General features: G+C 47.3%; 1 protein-coding gene and 1 long non-coding RNA gene across 2 annotated transcripts; one reads left to right on the top strand and one right to left on the bottom strand.

Moving 5' to 3' along the window:
- Nucleotides 1-216: 216 nt before the first annotated feature.
- Nucleotides 217-1952, bottom strand: LOC130707346 (uncharacterized). The gene is made up of 2 exons (XR_009007242.1): nucleotides 1819-1952; nucleotides 217-613 (listed from the first exon to the last, which is right to left on the bottom strand). It is a non-coding gene; the product is annotated as an uncharacterized LOC130707346 (long non-coding RNA).
- A 3462-nt stretch (nucleotides 1953-5414) lies between these two features.
- Nucleotides 5415-18897, top strand: ENC1 (ectodermal-neural cortex 1). Its single transcript, XM_007175926.3, has 3 exons — nucleotides 5415-6005; nucleotides 10243-12057; nucleotides 16045-18897. The coding sequence occupies exon 2, from the start codon at nucleotides 10256-10258 to the stop codon at nucleotides 12023-12025; it is 1770 nt and encodes a 589-aa protein (XP_007175988.1). The 5' UTR covers nucleotides 5415-6005; nucleotides 10243-10255; the 3' UTR covers nucleotides 12026-12057; nucleotides 16045-18897.
- Nucleotides 18898-19922: the final 1025 nt, after the last annotated feature.

Raw genomic sequence — 19922 nt, 5'->3', positions numbered from 1 at the left:
CTACGTGCTTTACATATGCTTATTAAGGAGCCAAACAACCCTCTGAGCCAGGCACTGTTATTAGCTCATTTGCAACCTAGGAAGCTAAGGCACCCAGATATTATAATACTTGCCCCCCAAACACCTTGCTAGTGAATGTCAAAGCAGGAATTCCAGCTTGGTTCTAGAGTCTCTGTCCTTAACCACTTAACTGCTAAAAATAAAATACTATGTGGATACAGAAAGACTAGAATTTATTTATTTATTTGTTAAATTTTTAAAGGAACATTTATTTATTTATTTTTGGCTGCACTGGGTCTTCGTTGCTGCATGCGGTCTTTCTCTAGTTGTGGCGAGCGGGGGCTACTCTTTGTTGCGGTGCGTGGGCTTCTCATTGCGGTGGCTTCTCTTGTTGCGAATCACGGGATCTAGGCGCGCGGGCTTCAGTAGTTGTGGCACGTGGGCTCAGTGGTTGTGGCTCACGGGCTCTAGAGTGCAGGCTCAGTAGTTGTGGTACATGGGCTTAGTTGCTCCGTGGCATGTGGGATCTTCCCGGGCCAGGGATCAAACCCTTGTCCCCTGCGTTGGCAGGCGGATTCTTAACCACTGCGCCATCAGGGAAGTCCCAGAAAGACTAGAATTTAAATGCTAGGTGTCATTATCTCTAAGTGGTAGGTTTATGGTTAATTTTTTCTTTTACTTTTCTGGTTTTTTCCAACCTTCTACCATGCAGTGCTTTTGTGATCAGAGAGAAAATAATAAATGCAGTTTTAAAAGCCTGACCCTAAAATATATAACCAGCCACAGGCTGTGAAGATCACTGATTTGAAGGGCCCTGCAATAGAAATAGCAGAAGCATCCTAAATGGTTTGATTTACTAATGACTGGACCTTAGCGAGGAATACCAGGGAAAAGTGCCTCAAATGTGTCCCTCTGCAGTCCTGTAAGCAGCCAATAAACTATCTACCACTTGCAATGTCACTTGGGAGTGTGGAAAGCGATGGAGTCTCAAAGCAAGAATGAATTCCCCAGCTCTAACCCCGAATAAAGGAGTTCAGCCCCATGGTGGTACTCAGCGCTGAAAGGACACAAATACACTGTCACAGAAAACTTTCCATTAAACATCATTATACAAAAGTCCCCTGTATTCCTATATATCACCAATGAGCAATTGGAATTGGAAATTAAAAAGTCACACTATAATCCAACTTAATTCACAAAATACACGTAAAGTGGTAGCACATATAATGGATTTAGGAAGCAACTAAAATTTTAAAATATGACCATGCCAATTTGGATCCAATTCTAAGAATACTCTCAAAGTTTATCATGACGTGTTTAACGCAAATACAGTTAAGAAGACATAAATGCAGCAGGTGGTAAACCAAAATTTAGACAACTACCAGTTTAGACCTCTTGTTTGCCCCCAGAGAGACAAATAACTGACTTAGACAATACTGATGACTTCTTGTATTGATTACCTTACTTCTGTCTTATCCTTGTCTTTTTAACAAATAGCCAGATTAAAAAAAAAAAAAAAATCTCCCTCTTTTTGAAAGAGGATTGCTGGCAGGAACTGAGGCCTCATTTTCCTAGGTCTGTATCTCTGTGTTAGGGTGAAGGGTCAAAGCGGGCATTGCACTGAGCGCCTCAGAATCTCCTTGGAGAAGGAAGGACTTCTTGCCTGGCCCCTGGGGATGCTGGCAGCAGAAGACACACAGCTCTCTGCCTTCCTCAGAACTGAGGAACACGACCGTGGCCATGTTCCCCTTCCTGGGCAGCCTGCATTCAGTAACTGGTAACGCAGCAGCCCTCTGAAGCCTGGCCTTCTCGCCTTACCTGAGGATAACTCCGCGGGGTCTTTTCCGCTCTTGAGCTCCACCTGGGGTCGGCCAAGGCCTTGACTGAGCGCGCACCCCAGCTCAACTTCTTCCCCTGCCCATTCGGCTTCCCTCCCTTTCCTTCCACAGCTGTTGATCCCAAGATGTAAACACGCATGCGCGCGCGTGCGCCACGGCGGGGTGGAAGGGGGGCGGGGTGGAAGGGGGGCGGGGTGGAAGGGGGCGGGGTGGAAGGGGGGCGGGGTGGAAGGGGGCGGGGTGGAAGGGGGGCGGGGTGGAAGGTGAGGCGTGTGGTCCCTGGCTGGGTATCCACTTCCAGCACGAACTTGACACTAGAGGAGGAAGAGCACAAGTCTTTGTCAGGCTGTTAGGCTCTCGGCCACACTGACTACAGGCCACAGTCTTGAGGCCCATTTCGCAAATCACAGGAGGAAGGAAAGCTGTGCCATCTTCGTCACACATTCAGGAAGAGGAGCAAAGAACAAACAGGACACCTTTGGAAGACTGGCAGGGAATGTGTCTGAAACGCGGGTGGGGCTTCGGGGTGCGGGGAACCACAGGAGGCAGGATGGCAGCTGTTTAGCCACTGTTTGGTCTAATCCCCTGAGCTGTCCTGTCCCTGGTACTATGGTCACACGGTGTTAATTAAATCATTCTCATTAATTCAGCCAGAGTGTAAATTAGGATGGAATGAAGATAAATTACGTTTGAAGGCAGCTAATACATTTAACCCCATGCTGCTTATTTTTCAGCCTAACAAAATAACATCGTTAAGGGAGATAACAAGGCCAAAGCCTTCGGCACAGCTTCTTAATAGCATTAAAAACAAGACCTTGGTTTGGTGTCACAAGGCAGAGGCGCAGACCAGCTCCCAGGGGCCCAGGGGACCGGCCTAACATCTTGAAGGAGGTGGTGGCCATTGTACAACAGGGATGTCTGTAGTATTTCCCAAGATGTTTATGGCTCATATCTACAAGGTCTATCATCATCCAGTTTGATCACAAGTCTGTCTAGAGTTCTTCCTGTACAGATACAAGACTTGCTCACCTTTTCTTCCTGTAAGTGAAGTGATAAGAATTACCTTTAGGATTGGCTGAGAGACGCCAGAGGAATAACAGTTTTAGTTGCTGTGATTGTAATATGCTAACTTGCAAATCACTTTCAGCTGTGGAATAAACATTAGAAACTGCCCATAGGCCTGAAAACTTTTCATACATCGGTTCAAGCAAACCAGCGTACGGTTTGCAGCAGGTCATTTGTCTTCCAGTTTTCATAACCCATATAATAAGTAATTTCTTTTCCCTTCGTCCATGTTGCTTATCTCCCCAAGGCAGATGAAGCAAATGTATATGGTCACTGAATACTTTCAAGATTTTCCAGGCCACAACTTTTTTTTCCTTCTCTTTTCTTGAAGCGTAGAAAGGTGGCAACGTTAGGTAGAACAGACACAGGAAATTAACATCGGTGGATGATGACACAACGGCCAGACGAGTTCACTCTTTTCTCAGCCCTGCCTGCTTAGCAAAGCTATTTGCAAAGACCTGTAAACTTTATTCTCCCCCCGCCCACCCGCCCCTCGGTTAAGGACACTGCAGTTTCCGGGTGGTAAAGATGCAACCAAAATAGATGGCCTGTTCCTAGCTCAGTGGCTTTCTGTGGCAAAATCCCCAGCCAACCAGCTGAACTGAGGACATGTTTTATTCCTAGGCAGGGTCATCTAGGTACAGTTCCCAGTAGATTTGTTAGGTAATTTAAGTAAGAAGGAAATACTCCTTAATGAGAAAAAAATGTTAATCTCTTAATTTAAACAGAACACCCTACCCCCCCCCCCCGAGTCCCACTCCCCGCGGAAGACATTTAACATTTGGTCTTCAGAACCAACCTGCTTGTTTTTGACCCACAACCCAGACAGACAAAGCGCTTGGAGGAGGTGCCTTTGGGGGCTGCACTGATCACCTTCCCCCACTCCTTGCCCCAGGCTACAGAAGCATGTTTTTTAAAAGACATATGTGCAATAGCTTCACGTTTCCCTCTCCCGGCTTTTCAGCACCTATCTCTGGCGTCTACGGTGTTTCTACCCGTCTGGTCTTCGCTGATTTTATCCACATCTTTAGGAACCGGGTCGGCTTGCGGCGCTCCCCCTGTCTTTACCTCGCAGCAGGCAGACCCCTGCACGTGGGTCTGACCGGGAATTGATCTGGCCTCGCCGGCTTTGTGAAGCAGTCTCGAGCCGAGACTCTGCATAATACGTTAAAATATAAAGCAGATTTGTAAAGGCTCGTGGTGAGGCTGACGAGTTAATGCTAACAAAGGACTTCAGAGGGCACTATCTTTCTTTGTTTGTAAGGAGCGAAATTTCTCAGCGCGAATACCAGAAGGGACCGCGTGTAAAGGAAAGTGGGATTAAAGGACCGACAGAGCCTTGGTTTCGGCAGTCTCTGGGCTCTGGGCGCGCCAGGCAGAGCCTCTTCTGCCTGTTAAACCATTTCTGCATCTAATATTTAAAAGAAAGCTGGGAGGTGGAGGAGTGGGGAGAGAAAAGTCCGTCGTGGATCCCCATTCCAGCTATAGGGCTGGGCCACTGCAAGTAGCTGTGGGCCCTCTAGCTGGACAACTCACATCTCCCTGGGCCTCAGTTTCCTAACCTGTAAAACAAGGGAGCTGGATCGGTAAAATCTACAGTTCATTCATATACTTTATTCCAAATACCCAATAAAAAGAAAACGAGGCATTTCAGCTCCCAGTGGAAAGACAAGCCCTTGGTACAAAGATCAAAAGTGGGTTTCATAAATAGTGATCGCCCTTCGAGATTAGTTTTCTAATCGCCTTCCCTTCTCGCGGCACAAGGGCGCTTCAAACGTGTGTGTGCTGAACCATTTCTTTGCTGAACTCCTAACTAACACGACCCGGCGATAAAAGACAGGAAAGGGCCCAGTCTGAGAGGGCGATTGAGGCTTTATCGCTACGAAGAGGCGGTGGCGGGGCCGCTCCTAGGAGCGGGTCGCTTTGAATAAAGCGGCGGCGGCGATTGGCTGCAAAGCACGTGGTGCACGCCTCGCCGGAGAGTGCCGGGTTGCTGGTGCCCCGGGCTGCGTGGGGCAGAGTCCAGCCGCGGGTGCAGCACCCGCGGGGGGTGGGGAGGGAGGACTTGGGGGCGGGAAGCGCCTGGGGCTCGAGTCTTTCTGGTCCACTGCCACCGAGAAACCCTACGGCCCGGCTTTGCCCAACCTGCGGTGTCCCCGGAGTGTCCAAAATTGTGTCCAAACCTCGCCACCGTCCTCCCTCTAGATATCCCACCCAGCGCGCGGGCTGTGCGCGCCCACGGCGCGTGCCGCGGACACCCGGCTCGCCCCTCGCCGCCCTGTCCTGAGCATCAAGCGGGCTCCCGCAGCTCGGAGCGCGCAGCGAGGGGCTGCGCTCCCCAGCCGAGGATCCCTCAGCACCCGGCTGGGCTAGAGACGCAGACACTCCAACGCAGGAAAACTTGTTTTATTCGCGATCCCCGAGGGTTGCAGCTGCTCTTGGCTGAGATTCCGCGTGCGCTTTGTCTCTCTCCACTCGCCACAGCCCCCTCCCCCGCTTCCTCTCACGACTAACTCCCCCGACACACTCTCCTCCGACTCTTGTCCTCCTTGCCTTCCTCCTCCTCCTCCGCTGGCCGCATTCACGCGCTTCCTCCCTCCCTCCCCTGGTGTCACTTTTTGCCTACGCGCCCTCTCCCCTCCCCTCCCCTCCCCGCCGCTCCGCTTAAAGCCGGGCGCTGGGCGGCCGGGCGCAGAGTGCTCGGGAAGCCGGAGAGGAGGCGGCGCGGCGGTGGCGCTGCAGAGGCCGAGTCGAGACGCCAGGCGGCCGCCGGCGCGCAAGGCGCTTTCCAGCTCCCTCCCGCGAGGGTACAGCCGGCCTCCTTCGGCGGCGCCTGCAGCCGCGGGCTCGCTCTCGCCTCCAGAGCTCACTCCGGGAGCTGCTCCGCGGGTGGCGGGCGCAGAGTCCGCGACGTGGGGATCGTGAGGCCGCGGCGATCCGCCCGCGGTAACCAGCCCGCGAGCCAGAGTTCCATGCGCGCTCCCTTCGCCCGGGCAAGTCGCTGTTGCTTCCTGGGGCTGAGACGTCCGCTCCGTCCCCTCCCAACCCGGTGACCGAGGCAAGAACCCAGCCGGTCGTGCACTGTGGCCGGTCGCCACTGTTGTAAGTCTCCCTTACCGCCGCGGACCTGTTGCGGGCGCCGCGGGTTTCAGGGGCTGCCTGGCCTGCGGGGTGTGATCGCGAGGGGTGTGTGTGCGCCCCGGAGCCTGGAGCTCCGACTGAGGCGGCGGTGGGGAACTGTTCTCGGGGCGGAGGCCTGGTGTCCACCGCTGCCCTCCCACAGCAAGAAGAGCCGGGCATTGCTGGAGGGGGCTTCTCTCGGTGGCGCGCCGCCTGGGCGAGCTGCTGGAGAGCTAGGAGCTGAGCCGGGATACGATCAATCCCCCCCTCCCCCTCCCCCCCCCCCCAGCGGAAAGAGCATTGTCGAGCGCGCGGGATTGTTGGTCCACGTTGCACCCCACCCGGCACGGTGAGCACTGGGGCCACGCGCAGACACCCCTAGTGAGGGTACGCTCACTGCGGCCAGACGTCTGTAGGGAATGAATGAAAACTGGTTTCTGAAAAATTAGTTTCTTCTCATGGAAGTATTTAGTCTTAACATGCTTAGTTTCGAAGGATAGGAATTGGTGGGCAGGGTGGAGATGAACCGTTGAACTTGGCGTGTGTGTGATGTCGCCCTCACAGGCATGGCCAGAGTGTTAAAGAGCGTTACAGGTGTTATAGAGGACTGTATAGTAAAATGTTTTTCTTGTTAACAATCTCTTTATAATGTACCGTTGTTATCAGTAATATGAATGTCCGAGAAAATCTGCCTAGTTTCTCCTTTGATTGCGTTGAGATCAGGTTTAAAACCCAAAGAAATGTGACACGCCGCTAAGTATTGGAGGCCCAGAGCCTGGTTAAAGAGCATTAAGTGAACTGAAGTTACTGTAGCTAGAATCCCTTTTGATGTTCACTGGTAATAGCAGCCCTTTTCCCCTTCTTTGTAGAGGCAGGTTAAGTATATGTGTGCGTTTTTTTGGCCACTTAACTTGGCATGCAAATATTATTTCTCTGGGGGCTTAAAAAAATGCCAGAAGGATGATTCATTTCATGTTGAAGGTGTGTTTAGTGGCTGTATACGTGGTTTCTGCTGATGTTCTCACATTTGAATAATTTTAAACTAGAAGGCAAGTCGTTTCCCTTGGGTCTTCAAGTTTACCTTTTATTTTAATCAAATATTGCTGCAAGATTGTTGGATTTTGACTGACACACTTCTCCATCTGGGTGGCATCCAAGATGACAAGCTAGGCTCTTTCTGCTGGCTTTATGAACCTACCTGGGAAATACAGGAGCATAAACACAGGATGCAAAGAGATGCAGATCCTATATCCCAAGGTCTTCTAAACTGTTTTGTTAAGTGTAAGCCTGGCTGTGAGTGTTGTTTTACACTGCTTAGGGAAACGCCTTCCGGGCCGGGTGGGTGTAATTCCAGCTCAATTTGCAGGCACTTTGGTGCTTATGTACCTTGTGCAGCCTCATTCTTCCGTCAGAGCTGCATTCACTCTTAGCCGGAAAGAAGGCAACTTTTTTTTTTTTTTTAATTGAAGTATAGTTGGTTTACAATGTTGTTAGTTTCAAGTGTACAGCAAAGTGATTCATTATATATTATATATATATAATATATATATACTTTTTTAGATTCTTTTCCATTATAGGTTATTAAAAGACATTGAGGGTATTTCCCTGTGCTATACAGTAGATCCTTGTTGGTTATCTATTTTATATATAGTAGTGTGTATATTTCAATCCCAAACTCCTAATTTATGCCTCCCCCCCCTTTCCCCTTTGGTAACCATACGTTTGTTTTCTTTGTCTGTGAGTCTATCTCTGTTTTGTAAATAAGTTCATTTGTATCTTTTTTTAGGTTCCATATATAAGCAATATCATATGATATTTGTCTTTCCCTGTCTGACTGACTTTGTATGATAATCTCTAGGTCCATCCACAGGAGGCAGCTTTTGAGGTTGCTTTGGAAGCATTAGCTTAAAAAAAAAAAGCATAGCTACTCATTTGGAATTCTTGCACCTTTCTGTATAAGGCATAGGAATATTTATACCATCTTTTGAGGTTTAGGCTTAAAAATCTTCCTCAAAGAATTTCCGTTTGAATGTACTAATGCAAATGATGACTACAGCAGTAGAACAGCAGGGATGCTAGTACTGTTTTAACACATTGGAGAACCTAGTGTATTCACATAGGGTCCAGGTCCTGTCACTTGCTCTTAGGAGCATTGGGCATTGGGTAAAATGGAATAGACCATAGATACTTAGCTTGAGGGTGGCGGTGATGCTTGCCTCCTCAGCATTTGTCAAAGCCCAAGTCACTGTGGAGACTGATGGGTGCTTTGTAAAGGCTTCTTAACACCAGAGCCCTAGGACTCTGTTGTTTATTTTCTTCCACTAAGTCACGTTTACTCACAATGGAAAGTTACATGCCCCAAATGAAAGAAAACAAGTTGCAACTCCTAATAGTATGAGGCCTGTGTGTCAAAGGCAAGTTAGGTACCTGCCTCTGTTGTTTTCTGTGCCTGCCTTGCCTCCGCTGGTCAGGTTGAAGGAAACAAGCAGGCCTTGGGTTTCAGCTCTGCCATAAGGACTGGCTGTTCCGTGTTTGGAACAGATACTGTAACCACACAGTTTACCCTCCTGGGATAAACAGCTTCCCTAGGAATCCTTTGACAGGCAGGTTCTTTTTTTTTTTTTTTTTTTAATTAATTAATTAATTTATTTATTTATGGCTGTGTTGGGTCTTCGTTTCTGTGCGAGAGCTTTCTCTAGTTGTGGCAAGCGGGGGCCACTCTTCATCGCGGTGCGTGGGCCTCTCACTATCGCGGCCTCTCTTGTTGCGGAGCACAGGCTGCAGACGCGCAGGCTCAGCAATTGTGGCTCACGGGCCCAGCTGCTCTGCGGCATGTGGGATCTTCCCAGACCAGGGCTCGAACCCATGTCCCCTGCATTAGCAGGCAGATTCTCAACCACTGCGCCACCGGGGAAGCCCGACAGGCAGGTTCTTGAAGCCATTATTTCTTTGAAGTAACAGAAGGGTAGGGTGAAAAAGGAAAAAGATGGTTCAATTTTTGAAGATAGGTGATAGGCATGTCCTGTATCTTTAGCCTACAGTTTGATTACTGAGGAAAGCCAAAGAGAGCATTCGGTTCTGCTATAATTTCCATTTAGATACTGAGGAAAACACTCTAGTCAGCAAATAAATTCTAGAGTGGCCCTAAATTAACAATGGCAGGCAACACACATACACACACACGTGTGTGTTTTGATTTAGATAAAGCGACATTTGCATTTTGGACTCCCTGGATGCAGGTGCCAGCGTTTGCAGGTACACAAGAATGGTCCTGGTGATGCCCTATTTAATTAAGAGAGATGGGTGGATACATCCTTTGTTCTTGCAACTGGTTTTCTAAGATTTGATTTAAAGCAGGGAGAACAGAACAGCAGAACTCCTGAGTTTGCTACTCAAAATATTCTTCCCTTTCTGTGCCCAAATCGCCACTTTGGAAGCTGTCCGGAGCAGGAAAGGGGAGTGGTGACTGTGGCCAGAATCTATCCTGTTTCCACGATAGCTTGCTGATCAGTATATGGTTGTGTTTATATTGGGGCTCTTTCAGGATGCTGTAGTGGTAGAGGTGTTTGGTTACAAATTATTTGTAATGATAAATAAAAGTTTGGTCATTTTAGAAGTTGGCCTAAGCCTGTGGTTTTAATGTTACATTTCCCATTTACTGCACTTACACTTTGGTAAGACACTGGGTCTTACCAAAGGAATTCTTAATGGAATTAATGAGTAGGTATTTGTTTTACACATGGCTTTATGTTGCTTGCATAGGGCATTAAAGCCTGTGCCCATCCCGGCGTTACGAGAGCTGGAGGCCTGGCATTTCAAGTGGCCAGCAGTGAATCAGCTGGACTAGGGCAGGGAGCTGTGAGAATGAGACCTTGCGCCTCTTGGCTTTTGCTGACTTACATTCTCAAGGACTTCAATATCCTGCAAGTTGGCAATCAGGTTTTCCAAGATAAACCTGCTCTTAAGCAGTGATTGTTTTTTTTTTTTTAAACAGTGTATAGTTTAAATAGCTCAACAGTATTATAATAAGTGTCTTTCCTTATAGGTAGGTAGCCGTCTCTGACTTTGTATAGGCCTGGCTGTCCATTGTTCAGAACAGTAGGCAGCAGGGCCAACAGCGAAGTGTTCCGTTTCCTCTGTCCAAAGCAATTGCTGGTTTGGTTCGGCCGTTCTGAACGCTGGGAGCATCAGATTCAATAGTTGTGTTTTGTTTTTTCAGGAGTGGAAACAAAATGTCTGTCAGCGTGCACGAGAACCGCAAGTCCAGGGCCAGCAGTGGTTCCATTAACATCTATCTGTTCCACAAGTCCTCCTACGCGGACAGTGTCCTTACTCACCTGAACCTGTTACGCCAGCAGCGTCTCTTCACCGACGTCCTTCTCCATGCCGGAAACAGGACCTTCCCGTGTCACCGGGCGGTGCTGGCCGCGTGCAGCCGCTACTTCGAGGCCATGTTCAGCGGCGGCCTGAAGGAGAGCCAGGACAGCGAAGTCAACTTCGACAACTCCATCCACCCGGAAGTCTTGGAGCTGCTCCTCGACTACGCTTACTCTTCCCGGGTCATCATCAATGAAGAAAACGCGGAATCGCTCCTGGAAGCTGGCGACATGCTGGAGTTTCAAGACATCCGGGATGCCTGCGCCGAGTTCCTAGAGAAGAACCTGCACCCGACCAACTGCCTGGGCATGCTGCTGCTGTCCGACGCGCACCAGTGCACCAAGCTGTACGAGCTCTCCTGGAGGATGTGTCTCAGCAATTTCCAGACCATCAGGAAGAACGAAGATTTCCTCCAGCTGCCCCAGGACATGGTAGTGCAGCTCTTGTCCAGTGAAGAGCTGGAGACGGAAGACGAAAGACTTGTGTACGAGTCTGCAATTAACTGGATCAGCTACGACCTGAAGAAGCGCTACTGCTATCTCCCGGAGCTGTTGCAGACAGTGAGGCTGGCTCTGCTGCCGGCCATCTATCTCATGGAGAATGTGGCCATGGAGGAACTCATCACCAAGCAGAGGAAGAGCAAGGAGATCGTGGAAGAGGCCATCAGGTGCAAGCTGAAAATCCTGCAGAACGACGGTGTGGTGACCAGCCTCTGTGCCCGGCCCCGGAAAACCGGCCATGCCCTCTTCCTCTTGGGAGGACAGACTTTCATGTGTGACAAGCTGTATCTGGTCGACCAGAAGGCCAAAGAGATCATTCCCAAGGCCGACATCCCCAGCCCGAGAAAAGAGTTCAGTGCCTGTGCAATTGGCTGCAAAGTATACATTACTGGTGGGCGAGGGTCTGAGAATGGAGTCTCGAAAGATGTCTGGGTTTATGATACTCTGCATGAGGAGTGGTCCAAGGCGGCCCCCATGCTGGTGGCCAGGTTTGGCCATGGCTCTGCTGAACTGAAGCACTGCCTGTACGTGGTCGGGGGGCACACTGCCGCCACTGGCTGCCTCCCGGCCTCCCCCTCAGTCTCTCTAAAGCAAGTAGAACATTATGACCCCACAACCAACAAATGGACCATGGTGGCCCCTCTCCGAGAAGGGGTCAGCAATGCCGCAGTGGTGAGTGCCAAGCTCAAGCTGTTTGCTTTCGGAGGTACCAGCGTCAGTCATGACAAGCTCCCCAAGGTTCAGTGTTACGATCAGTGTGAAAACAGGTGGACGGTCCCGGCCACCTGTCCCCAGCCCTGGCGTTACACGGCGGCAGCTGTGCTGGGTAACCAGATTTTTATTATGGGGGGAGATACCGAGTTCTCCGCCTGCTCTGCTTATAAATTCAATAGCGAGACTTACCAGTGGACCAAGGTGGGAGACGTGACAGCAAAGCGCATGAGCTGCCACGCTGTGGCCTCCGGAAACAAACTCTACGTGGTTGGAGGGTACTTTGGCATTCAGCGATGCAAAACCCTGGACTGCTACGATCCAACGTTGGACGCGTGGAACAGCATAACCACGGTCCCGTACTCGCTGATCCCTACTGCGTTTGTCAGCACCTGGAAACATCTGCCCTCTTAAACACAATGCATCCTAAAGAGAATGAGCGTAAGGTAAGAGTCAGTTTAGCTGTAAGTATCCGTATAGTTGAGCTAGCTGTGTAAGCCCATACGTGAGTGAAACAGGCTCCATATAGCCCATGCTATAGAGGTTCTACATGAACTACAAATAAAAGCACTTGTACCCCGGAACTTAAACACTTGTGTTGAGCACAGCTGCAACCCCCCAAACATAAGCCAGTGGTTCTCAGCCTTTACTGGGCCTCAGAGTCTCCCAAAGATCTTTTTGAAGCCTGCCCACTCCAGAGGCTGGGTTTCATTAGGTCTGGATGGGACCCAGGCATTCGCATTTTTAGAAAGTTCTTCAGTGATTCTAATTACGGCCAGATTGGGAACCTTGTCTCCTGAGCCCTCCCTGTGTGCCGACAGCTGGGCTGTGGGTTTCCCATGGATCATTTCATTTGGTCCCTACAACAACCCTGTGGGATGTTATTATGAGAGCACTTCATAGATGAAAACACCTGATGCACACAGGGGTTAAGTAAGTTGCCCAAGGTCATAGGGCTTAGCAGGCGGAAGGGTTGGTCAAGACATCAACCCAGGCAGTCTGGCTCCAGAGTGTAAGCACTTGAGCTCACGCCGAATGGCTACTTAATAAACTTCACGTTGTTATCACCCCAGGAAATAATTGTAGATTTTTAAATTTAACTTCCTCAAACCCTTTTTAGAATGAAGTGGGGTTTAAAAAATTGAATGCTGAAAATTATTCCCATTGTATTCTGTCCAGAATTATTCATTAGCTTATTTTAAAAGTTTTTCCTTCTCCCCCAACCCCCCCAAAAAATAGCCCCCTTTAGGGCATTTATTAACTTTTGAGAAGTCTAGGTCTGTCCTTATAAAAGGTTGCACCTGCATTGTATAAGCTTGTCTGATGTGTGGACACACTGAGCCATCTAAACTGCCCTTCCTGCAGCTTTTCAGAGTTAATCAGTCAGGCTGACCCCATTGTCAGGGCGAACAAAAGTTGTGTTTCTGTGTCATATATCTGGGTACATAATGGTTGTCTTGTGTACTTAAGAGTATATAATACTCTTGGCTCAAATAATTAATAGGCCTACACAGTTCAGGGTTCAGGAAGCTAATGGCCGCTTTGCTGCTGTTAAAGCATTCTCAGGATTGGCCCCGGAATCACTTAAGCGTATCTAAGTGTAGCACAGAGCACACGGAATGGGCTGATTTGTTTTGGTGACTAATGGGCTCATTACTAATAGTAAGAGAATAAAATTTAAAAATCAGCTTTGGAGGAACTGCTGGGAAAATGAACTCATTCCTTGGAAAGGTTTGGTTCTGTGTGCCCTAGTATGTTTCACACCTTTGAAGGGGACCTTCTAGCAAAGAGGGGTTTGGACTCATTTGTCTTTTCTTTCCTCATCTCTTACAGCTCATTTAGAAACACCAGTAAAACTGGCCTCCCTTTCACATGGAATCGTGCTCGTGCTCTTTCTTTCATTTCTTCAGTTATCTCCTCCAGCCTGTTACACTTTGTACAGTTCTTAGTAATGTAATGTTTTCCTGGACTGAGACTCCTTCAAAGGAGCAGGAACTCTCAGAACCGTCCTCTGGGGAGCGAGTGGGGCTAACAGTGTCCCACACCAAACTGGTTTTTGCAGCCTTGCTGGCATCTCAATAATCCTGAATAAACAAATGCTCTGAAAGGGGTTATTTCATTTGCGATATGAATGCATTACTCAACTCTAAAGAAGGTTTAAAGAACCTTCTAGGCAAAAGCATCAATTAACAATGCACTAAATTGGGTGTTAGTCCAGAACTGACTATATTTGCATAGGAGAGCCTTACAAATTGCCAGTGATGGTGGCGGTACATCCAAGTGGTAACTGGCTGGCATCCTTGGAAGTGGCTGGCATTCTATATGTCATATAGGTAGAAAAGAGAGAGACCACATGTACATTCTGTTTCTAGCTGTGGAGTCTGGACCTCTCTGCACTTCAGAGATCTCCTTTGTCAAATGAGTGATTCGAATTTTGCTTTCCTTAAGATCTGTCCCAGTTCAGACTTGGGTGAATTGATAAATGAGGAAAAAGAAAAGAAAGGCGTGAAAATACCTAGCCCGTGCCTGGTACATATTAAGTGTTCAATACTCGTATTAGTTTTCTTTCCTCCCTTCAATTTAGTCCTTAGCTCGCAGTGGAATTAGCTTTGTGTGTCATGCAAAAATGAGGTTTCTTTGACTATTATCAGCTTGTTATCTTAATACTTCATTTTTGGTACCTCCTTTCTCAGCCCGGAGTGAGTATGTTGGCAAACACTCGAATTCACCTTCTCCTGGGTATTTGAACCTAATCACATGTCCGGTCCCTGGGAAATGGAACAAATAGAGTGTTCGGTTATATTCGAAACAACATCCCCTCTGCCCTTGGTGCTCTTAGCCAGAGAGTCAAGCACAGAATAAGGAAATTCGACAGGGCCAGGTTCGCCTTTTTAAAGGGTGGCGTGGGGCTGATCAAAGCCACTGTTGGAGTTTCTGACAGGAGAGAATGTTGGTTTAAATTTCTAAAGTTTACTACACACAAGATAGTGTTAAAACACTTAAGCCGGATGGAGTGACTTAACAGAGGTGCTGTGTAGGTATCAGTCCTAAGCTGCAAATGCTTCCGGGACCTGGCTTTGCCCTCCACATGTAGGTGCTACCTGAATTAATACAGTGTTAACAAAAAGTTTCCCTAGGTCTAAAAGCTTATCCACCGAGGAGATTTTAACTCTCTCCTGCTGCTCCCAGCTGCTGGGAGGGACAAAGAGGAAATTACTTTTGATTTCGCTCCATTTTCATGGTGCTGTGTGGCCCACAACTTGACGGCGTTTGGATTTTGGTTTGCTTTGTTCCCGGCCCCCCTTTTTAGTGGTGTTTTTGTTTTGGGGTTTTTTTGTTTTTCTGTTTGAGTATGCAACATCTTGACATTTCATATTATTACAAGATACATTCTTTTGGCCTAATGTTGATGTATAGTGTTCAAGGAGGTGAGCATGGGCGATGACACCCGTAGTCTAAGGAATGCCTTGAAAGCTTGAATCACTGTTGTGAAACTGCCAAAAGAAACAGCTAATGAAATGAATCAGACTTCCGAACACACAAGAGCAAGAAGAAGTCAGTGCAAGTGATGAGCGCCCCTCCTGAATTCCCTCTGTCTGTACTTCGAGTTTCAGCACTGGGGCTGCAGACTCTTATGCTAGGGCTGGAAATGGGCTCCAAGAACAGATAGGGTGAGCATTTGAAAGACAAAAGCCCTCTGCAAACTCTCCTTCTGTAAAATTAGACTTAACTAAATGGGAAGGACGGGTGGTATGGGGAAACAGCAGCTCCCATGAAACGTGCAGGCTTCGTGGTTATGGCACCTTGAATTTATATTCACGTTTGACGGCGGTTGATTCTGTAGATAATAACACTGCATACCACAGCCCGAGTCTCCTAAGTGTGGGCTGATGAACTTGGAGAATAAACTCCAGCCTTGGGCTGGTGAGGCCTGGTATGCTGTCATGTGAAAGAAAGCGAGACTGATTTCTGCCGTAATGAATAGCAGAGATGCATTTAAATAAGAGGATTAATATGTCTGCCTTCTATATGGTGAATAAATTTAATTTGGAATCCTTTATGGTAAATGGGCCCAAGGCCGGGGGTGGGGGGAGGGGATTGGCAAAGAAATCTCTTGTGACCCTCTGGTGATCACTTTACAGTGGCTCTGTTTAACCGTGGAGAGGAATTATGAATGTCGGACGCAGAAGAAGGCAACTCGTAACAGCACCTAGATGTATAGGTTTGAATTTTAAACGTATATATGTTTAGGAAAGAAGTGAAGATCTTTCTTCGGATACCACGGTTTTTGTTGGGCCGTCTGCATGCATGAATGCACCTACCGAATGTGTAATTAAGACCTTTGGAAACCATATTGACTGCCTGTCCCAAGTTTAATCTTTTTTTTTCAGATCTTGAGACTAACAAAAAATTTTCCTTTTCCTCTATTTTAGCTGACTCCATCCCTTAACGAGACAAGATGGGATTTCTACTTTGGAGAGACCAAATTGAATGAAGAGAAAGAAAAGAAAAAGGAAAAGAAGTTGCTACAGTCCAATCCACCACACCTTGTAAATGCTTCTAACTGGACTTGAAGGAAGGGGGGAGGGGGAGGGGAAGGGGGAGTGGGGGTGGGCTTTTCAGTGCAAGAGGCACATGGTTTAAATATGAATGAACGAACCTGTGATCTAGTCCTTGTCTTGTAATTGTGGATTAATGTCAGCATTAATCAGCCCCTCAAAGGGAGAGAAAAGCCGGCCCTCTTCCCTTGCTGTACCATATTCAGCATTTGATTTCCATGGGTTCCACCATTTATGTGTAAAATTTGAAATGGTTGTCACCTCTCTCTGAGGAGTGAGCTTGAAGCCTCCACACCAGCTGCTGTTGGAGATTGAAAGCCCAACTGGGGGGCCTGGAGGGATGCTTGCTGGGCTGGCTGCGGAGTGAGGACCACTGGACTCCACGATAATCTCCGAGGGGCTGTGCTCCCCAGGAACATTTCTGAACAATGGGGACATTGCTGGTAGCTGTTTGGTAGATGTTCTTTTCTATTTATAAGTGACTTTAAACTTTCCCTTGGCTGGTAAGAAATTTGTCGTAGATTTAGCTATTTATTGTTTGAGGCCTGCATGCTGAAACAATGCTTACAGTTGTCTTCACGTGTATGGACGCGTGTGAATGGTTGTACGTTTTGCACAATTTTGTGGCTGTTATGATGTGCTCTGCCGCACAAAAGTGAAAACTTTGGAGTTACAATTAGGAACATAACTGGAGGGTGGGTTGGGAAGGGTGGGGGGGATGGGATTTTGTAAATGTCAAGACAGGGAAGGATTACAAGACAGAAACTTAAGTTACATCCTAGAGGTAGAGAAAGCATGAAGGTCATTTTTCTCAGACTCATCAACTTTGACTGGGGTTTTGTGGGCTATGGTCCTGCCAATGGCTCCTGGGGCAAGGGAAGGCTTCTTTCTGCCCTTCTCCTTCCTGTCCGATTCACTCGCTTCAATCTCAGCTACTGAAATTTGGAAAGGACCAAATCGCTTGGCAGTTGTTTTTTTGTTGTTTTTTTTTTCTCCTCTGTGTAATATCCTGAAATCCTGGAAAATGCTATGGACTAGTTCTGTATATAGGGCACAGGTAAAGGCATTGTCCAAAGTTTATTTATTTATCTATTTATTACCCTATGAGAATGCTTGGCCATAACCACAGTTAACAGGAGAAAACGAAACACTCACCGATGGAAATTAATTCACTCACCGGATTTACTTGACCTGGATGGGTCCTTCTCTCTTCCTGCTGTAGGGTTTAGCAGGTGCTAAAAGTTCTCCAAGGCAATATTCACATGGGTACAATGTATACTTTAGTGCTCCCTCTTAGGTAAGTCTCTAAAAGAACTCTTTGGTGCACAAAAGTGACACATATGGCCACCAAACACCAAAGAATTGTAAGCAGTGACCCTTGCTGAGAGGCTTTCTGGGAGAGTTGGGAATCAGTTGTGAATACGTTCTTTGCTAGTTCAAGTGCTTGTTTCCTAAACACGTGCCGTGATAGTTATTAGTGGTAGACTCATAGGTGCTTCCTCACAGGTGTCCGGGGAAGCTCAGAATTTGCAATTCGCACTGCTTTCATGGCTGTTTCTCTCATTACTGTATTTTAGAAAATAGGGTTTAAGACCAATAACCTTTGACATCGTGTGTTTGCATTGTCTAATGACAGATGAATCCTTCACGTTTCTCTCCACCTGAATATATTAGACTAATTGTACATGTCTGTTCGTGCCGTGAATAAGTGGGCTATAGTTGGACCAAAATAAATGAACGGTTGGAATCAAAGGGTCTCAATACTTAGCGGTAGTCAGTCCCTCGCCTCTAGATGTGTTCTAATCCAGCGGTCCCCAACCTTTTTGGCACCAGGGACCGATTTCATGGAAGACAATTTTTCCACGGACCGGGGTGGGAGGCGTGGGGAGTGGTTCAGGAGGTAATGCGAGCGATGGGGAGCAGCAGGTGAAGCTTCGCTTGCTTGCCCTCCGCTCACCTCCTGCTGTGCGGCCCGGTTCCTAATGGGCCCAGGACCGATACCAGTCCACGGCCCGGGGGTTGGGGACCCCTGTTCTAAGCAATGCAAATGTCTGATTGTACCCTGGCAGTATATTGTAGCAGTTACAGCTCCGTAGTTTATGATGCAAATCTGCCAACATGCGGGTGTCACTGCGTGGCTTTTGAAAGCAGGGTGAATTTTTTGCAGCTGTTTCAAAGTTGTGGTCTGTCCTTGAATTCTCTATTAATTGCTGTGTGTGAGCCAGAGGGAGCTGTGGTCAGGGTGGGCCCCCAGCCTGCAGGGAACTTTCTGGACTCCCCGCTCTTTGAATTGATGGAGGCATTTGGGCTCACTACTTGACCATTCTCACCCTGTGAAACGTCCTACACTTTGAAGCAAATACAATTCACAGCACAGTGCACACAAAAACCTTGGCATAAGACAGAGAAGGTTCTTCTTATTCTTTGGACTGGTTGCTGTGGAAACGGATAACAAAGGGCAGCCTTCCACTTCTGGTATAATTGTGTAGCCCCCTTTTCTCTGGGCTTGACACCTGTCTGAATAAGAATGATTAGAGCTGAATAATATCCCTCTCTTGACTATTGAATATGTGGTTCACATACAAAACTGTATAAGTTGAAGAAGTAAAGTGTTCGTGTTCATATGTACTTGTTTGCTACTACATTTTTGAGGTTTTGTAAAACTGTTATTTTTTTTTCACAATGTGAAACTGAAGGTCAAATAAATTATTAGAGATTTCCTCTTCATCGTGTGTATGGGTCTTTATTTGAATACAACATAATTTTAGGCATTGAAAACTTGCACTTTTTCTAGTTTAATCCAAAAGAGGATCATTTCAAATTTTTTTGGATGTCCTCTATTTCACCATTTAGTTACGTCCATTTATGAAAGCAATTTTGCACATTAAATAATTTAAAATTTTGACCTTTTAGAATATTTAAGCAAACCAAAACTACCTCAGTTAGGGTTATTGATAGCTTAGAATATAAAGTCATGTACTATGCAATGATGAGACAGCATACTTAGTATATAGAAGGAATTTAGTTTCTATACTCATCATGTGGGATATATTTTGATAGGAAAGCTGTGAGAGAAGGGGCTGTAGTTCAATCCTCTTTTCATCTGACATGGCCTTAGAATCTTTTAAAGTGAGTGGAAATATGTGCATATTATTTCTCTGAAATGGCACAGAAAACCACAAGTTTAACCCCTCTGGTATACTTAGCTTCTTCCAAGTTGAAAGCCGCCATCCCAGCTGGCTCATTGTAAAGCCAGAGGAAGCCTCCTGCGCCTACCTCATGACGGCTTCTTGTCACAATGAGATGCTCCTTTATCACTTAGGGTGGACCCCTTGTTGTTTTAATGGGCAGAGCAACATTGGGCATAATCTTTTTTGGAGAGAACATAAATACTACCTAATTAGAAATCTAGGAGATCTCACAAGTAGGCAGAATGCAATTTACCGCCCTTGGACTTTGACCAAGATGCCAGAGCAGATGCCTCAGGTTTTACAGAAGCATCATTCAGTTCTGTGCTGGGTGAGGCTGGTCTAGAGCCAAGCCTTGAGAATAAATGACTCTGACAAGAGTCCTCAGACACCTTGGTGCACGGTGCTGATGACCCGTGGAAACCCTGTTGATGACACCATATATGACACCAGTCCTCAGAAGGGTTGAGAATAATTCACGTAGAGATGATTGGGAACCGACTTTTCATTCTTGGGAGTTTTTTTTCTTTACCATCTCGGGATGTGTAAACAGATTAAAAGAAG

The sequence above is a fragment of the Balaenoptera acutorostrata genome, chromosome 2 (assembly GCF_949987535.1).
Source record: "Balaenoptera acutorostrata chromosome 2, mBalAcu1.1, whole genome shotgun sequence".
NCBI classification, from domain to species: Eukaryota; Metazoa; Chordata; class Mammalia; order Artiodactyla; family Balaenopteridae; genus Balaenoptera; species Balaenoptera acutorostrata.
This window is presented reverse-complemented; position numbering and strand designations above follow the sequence as displayed.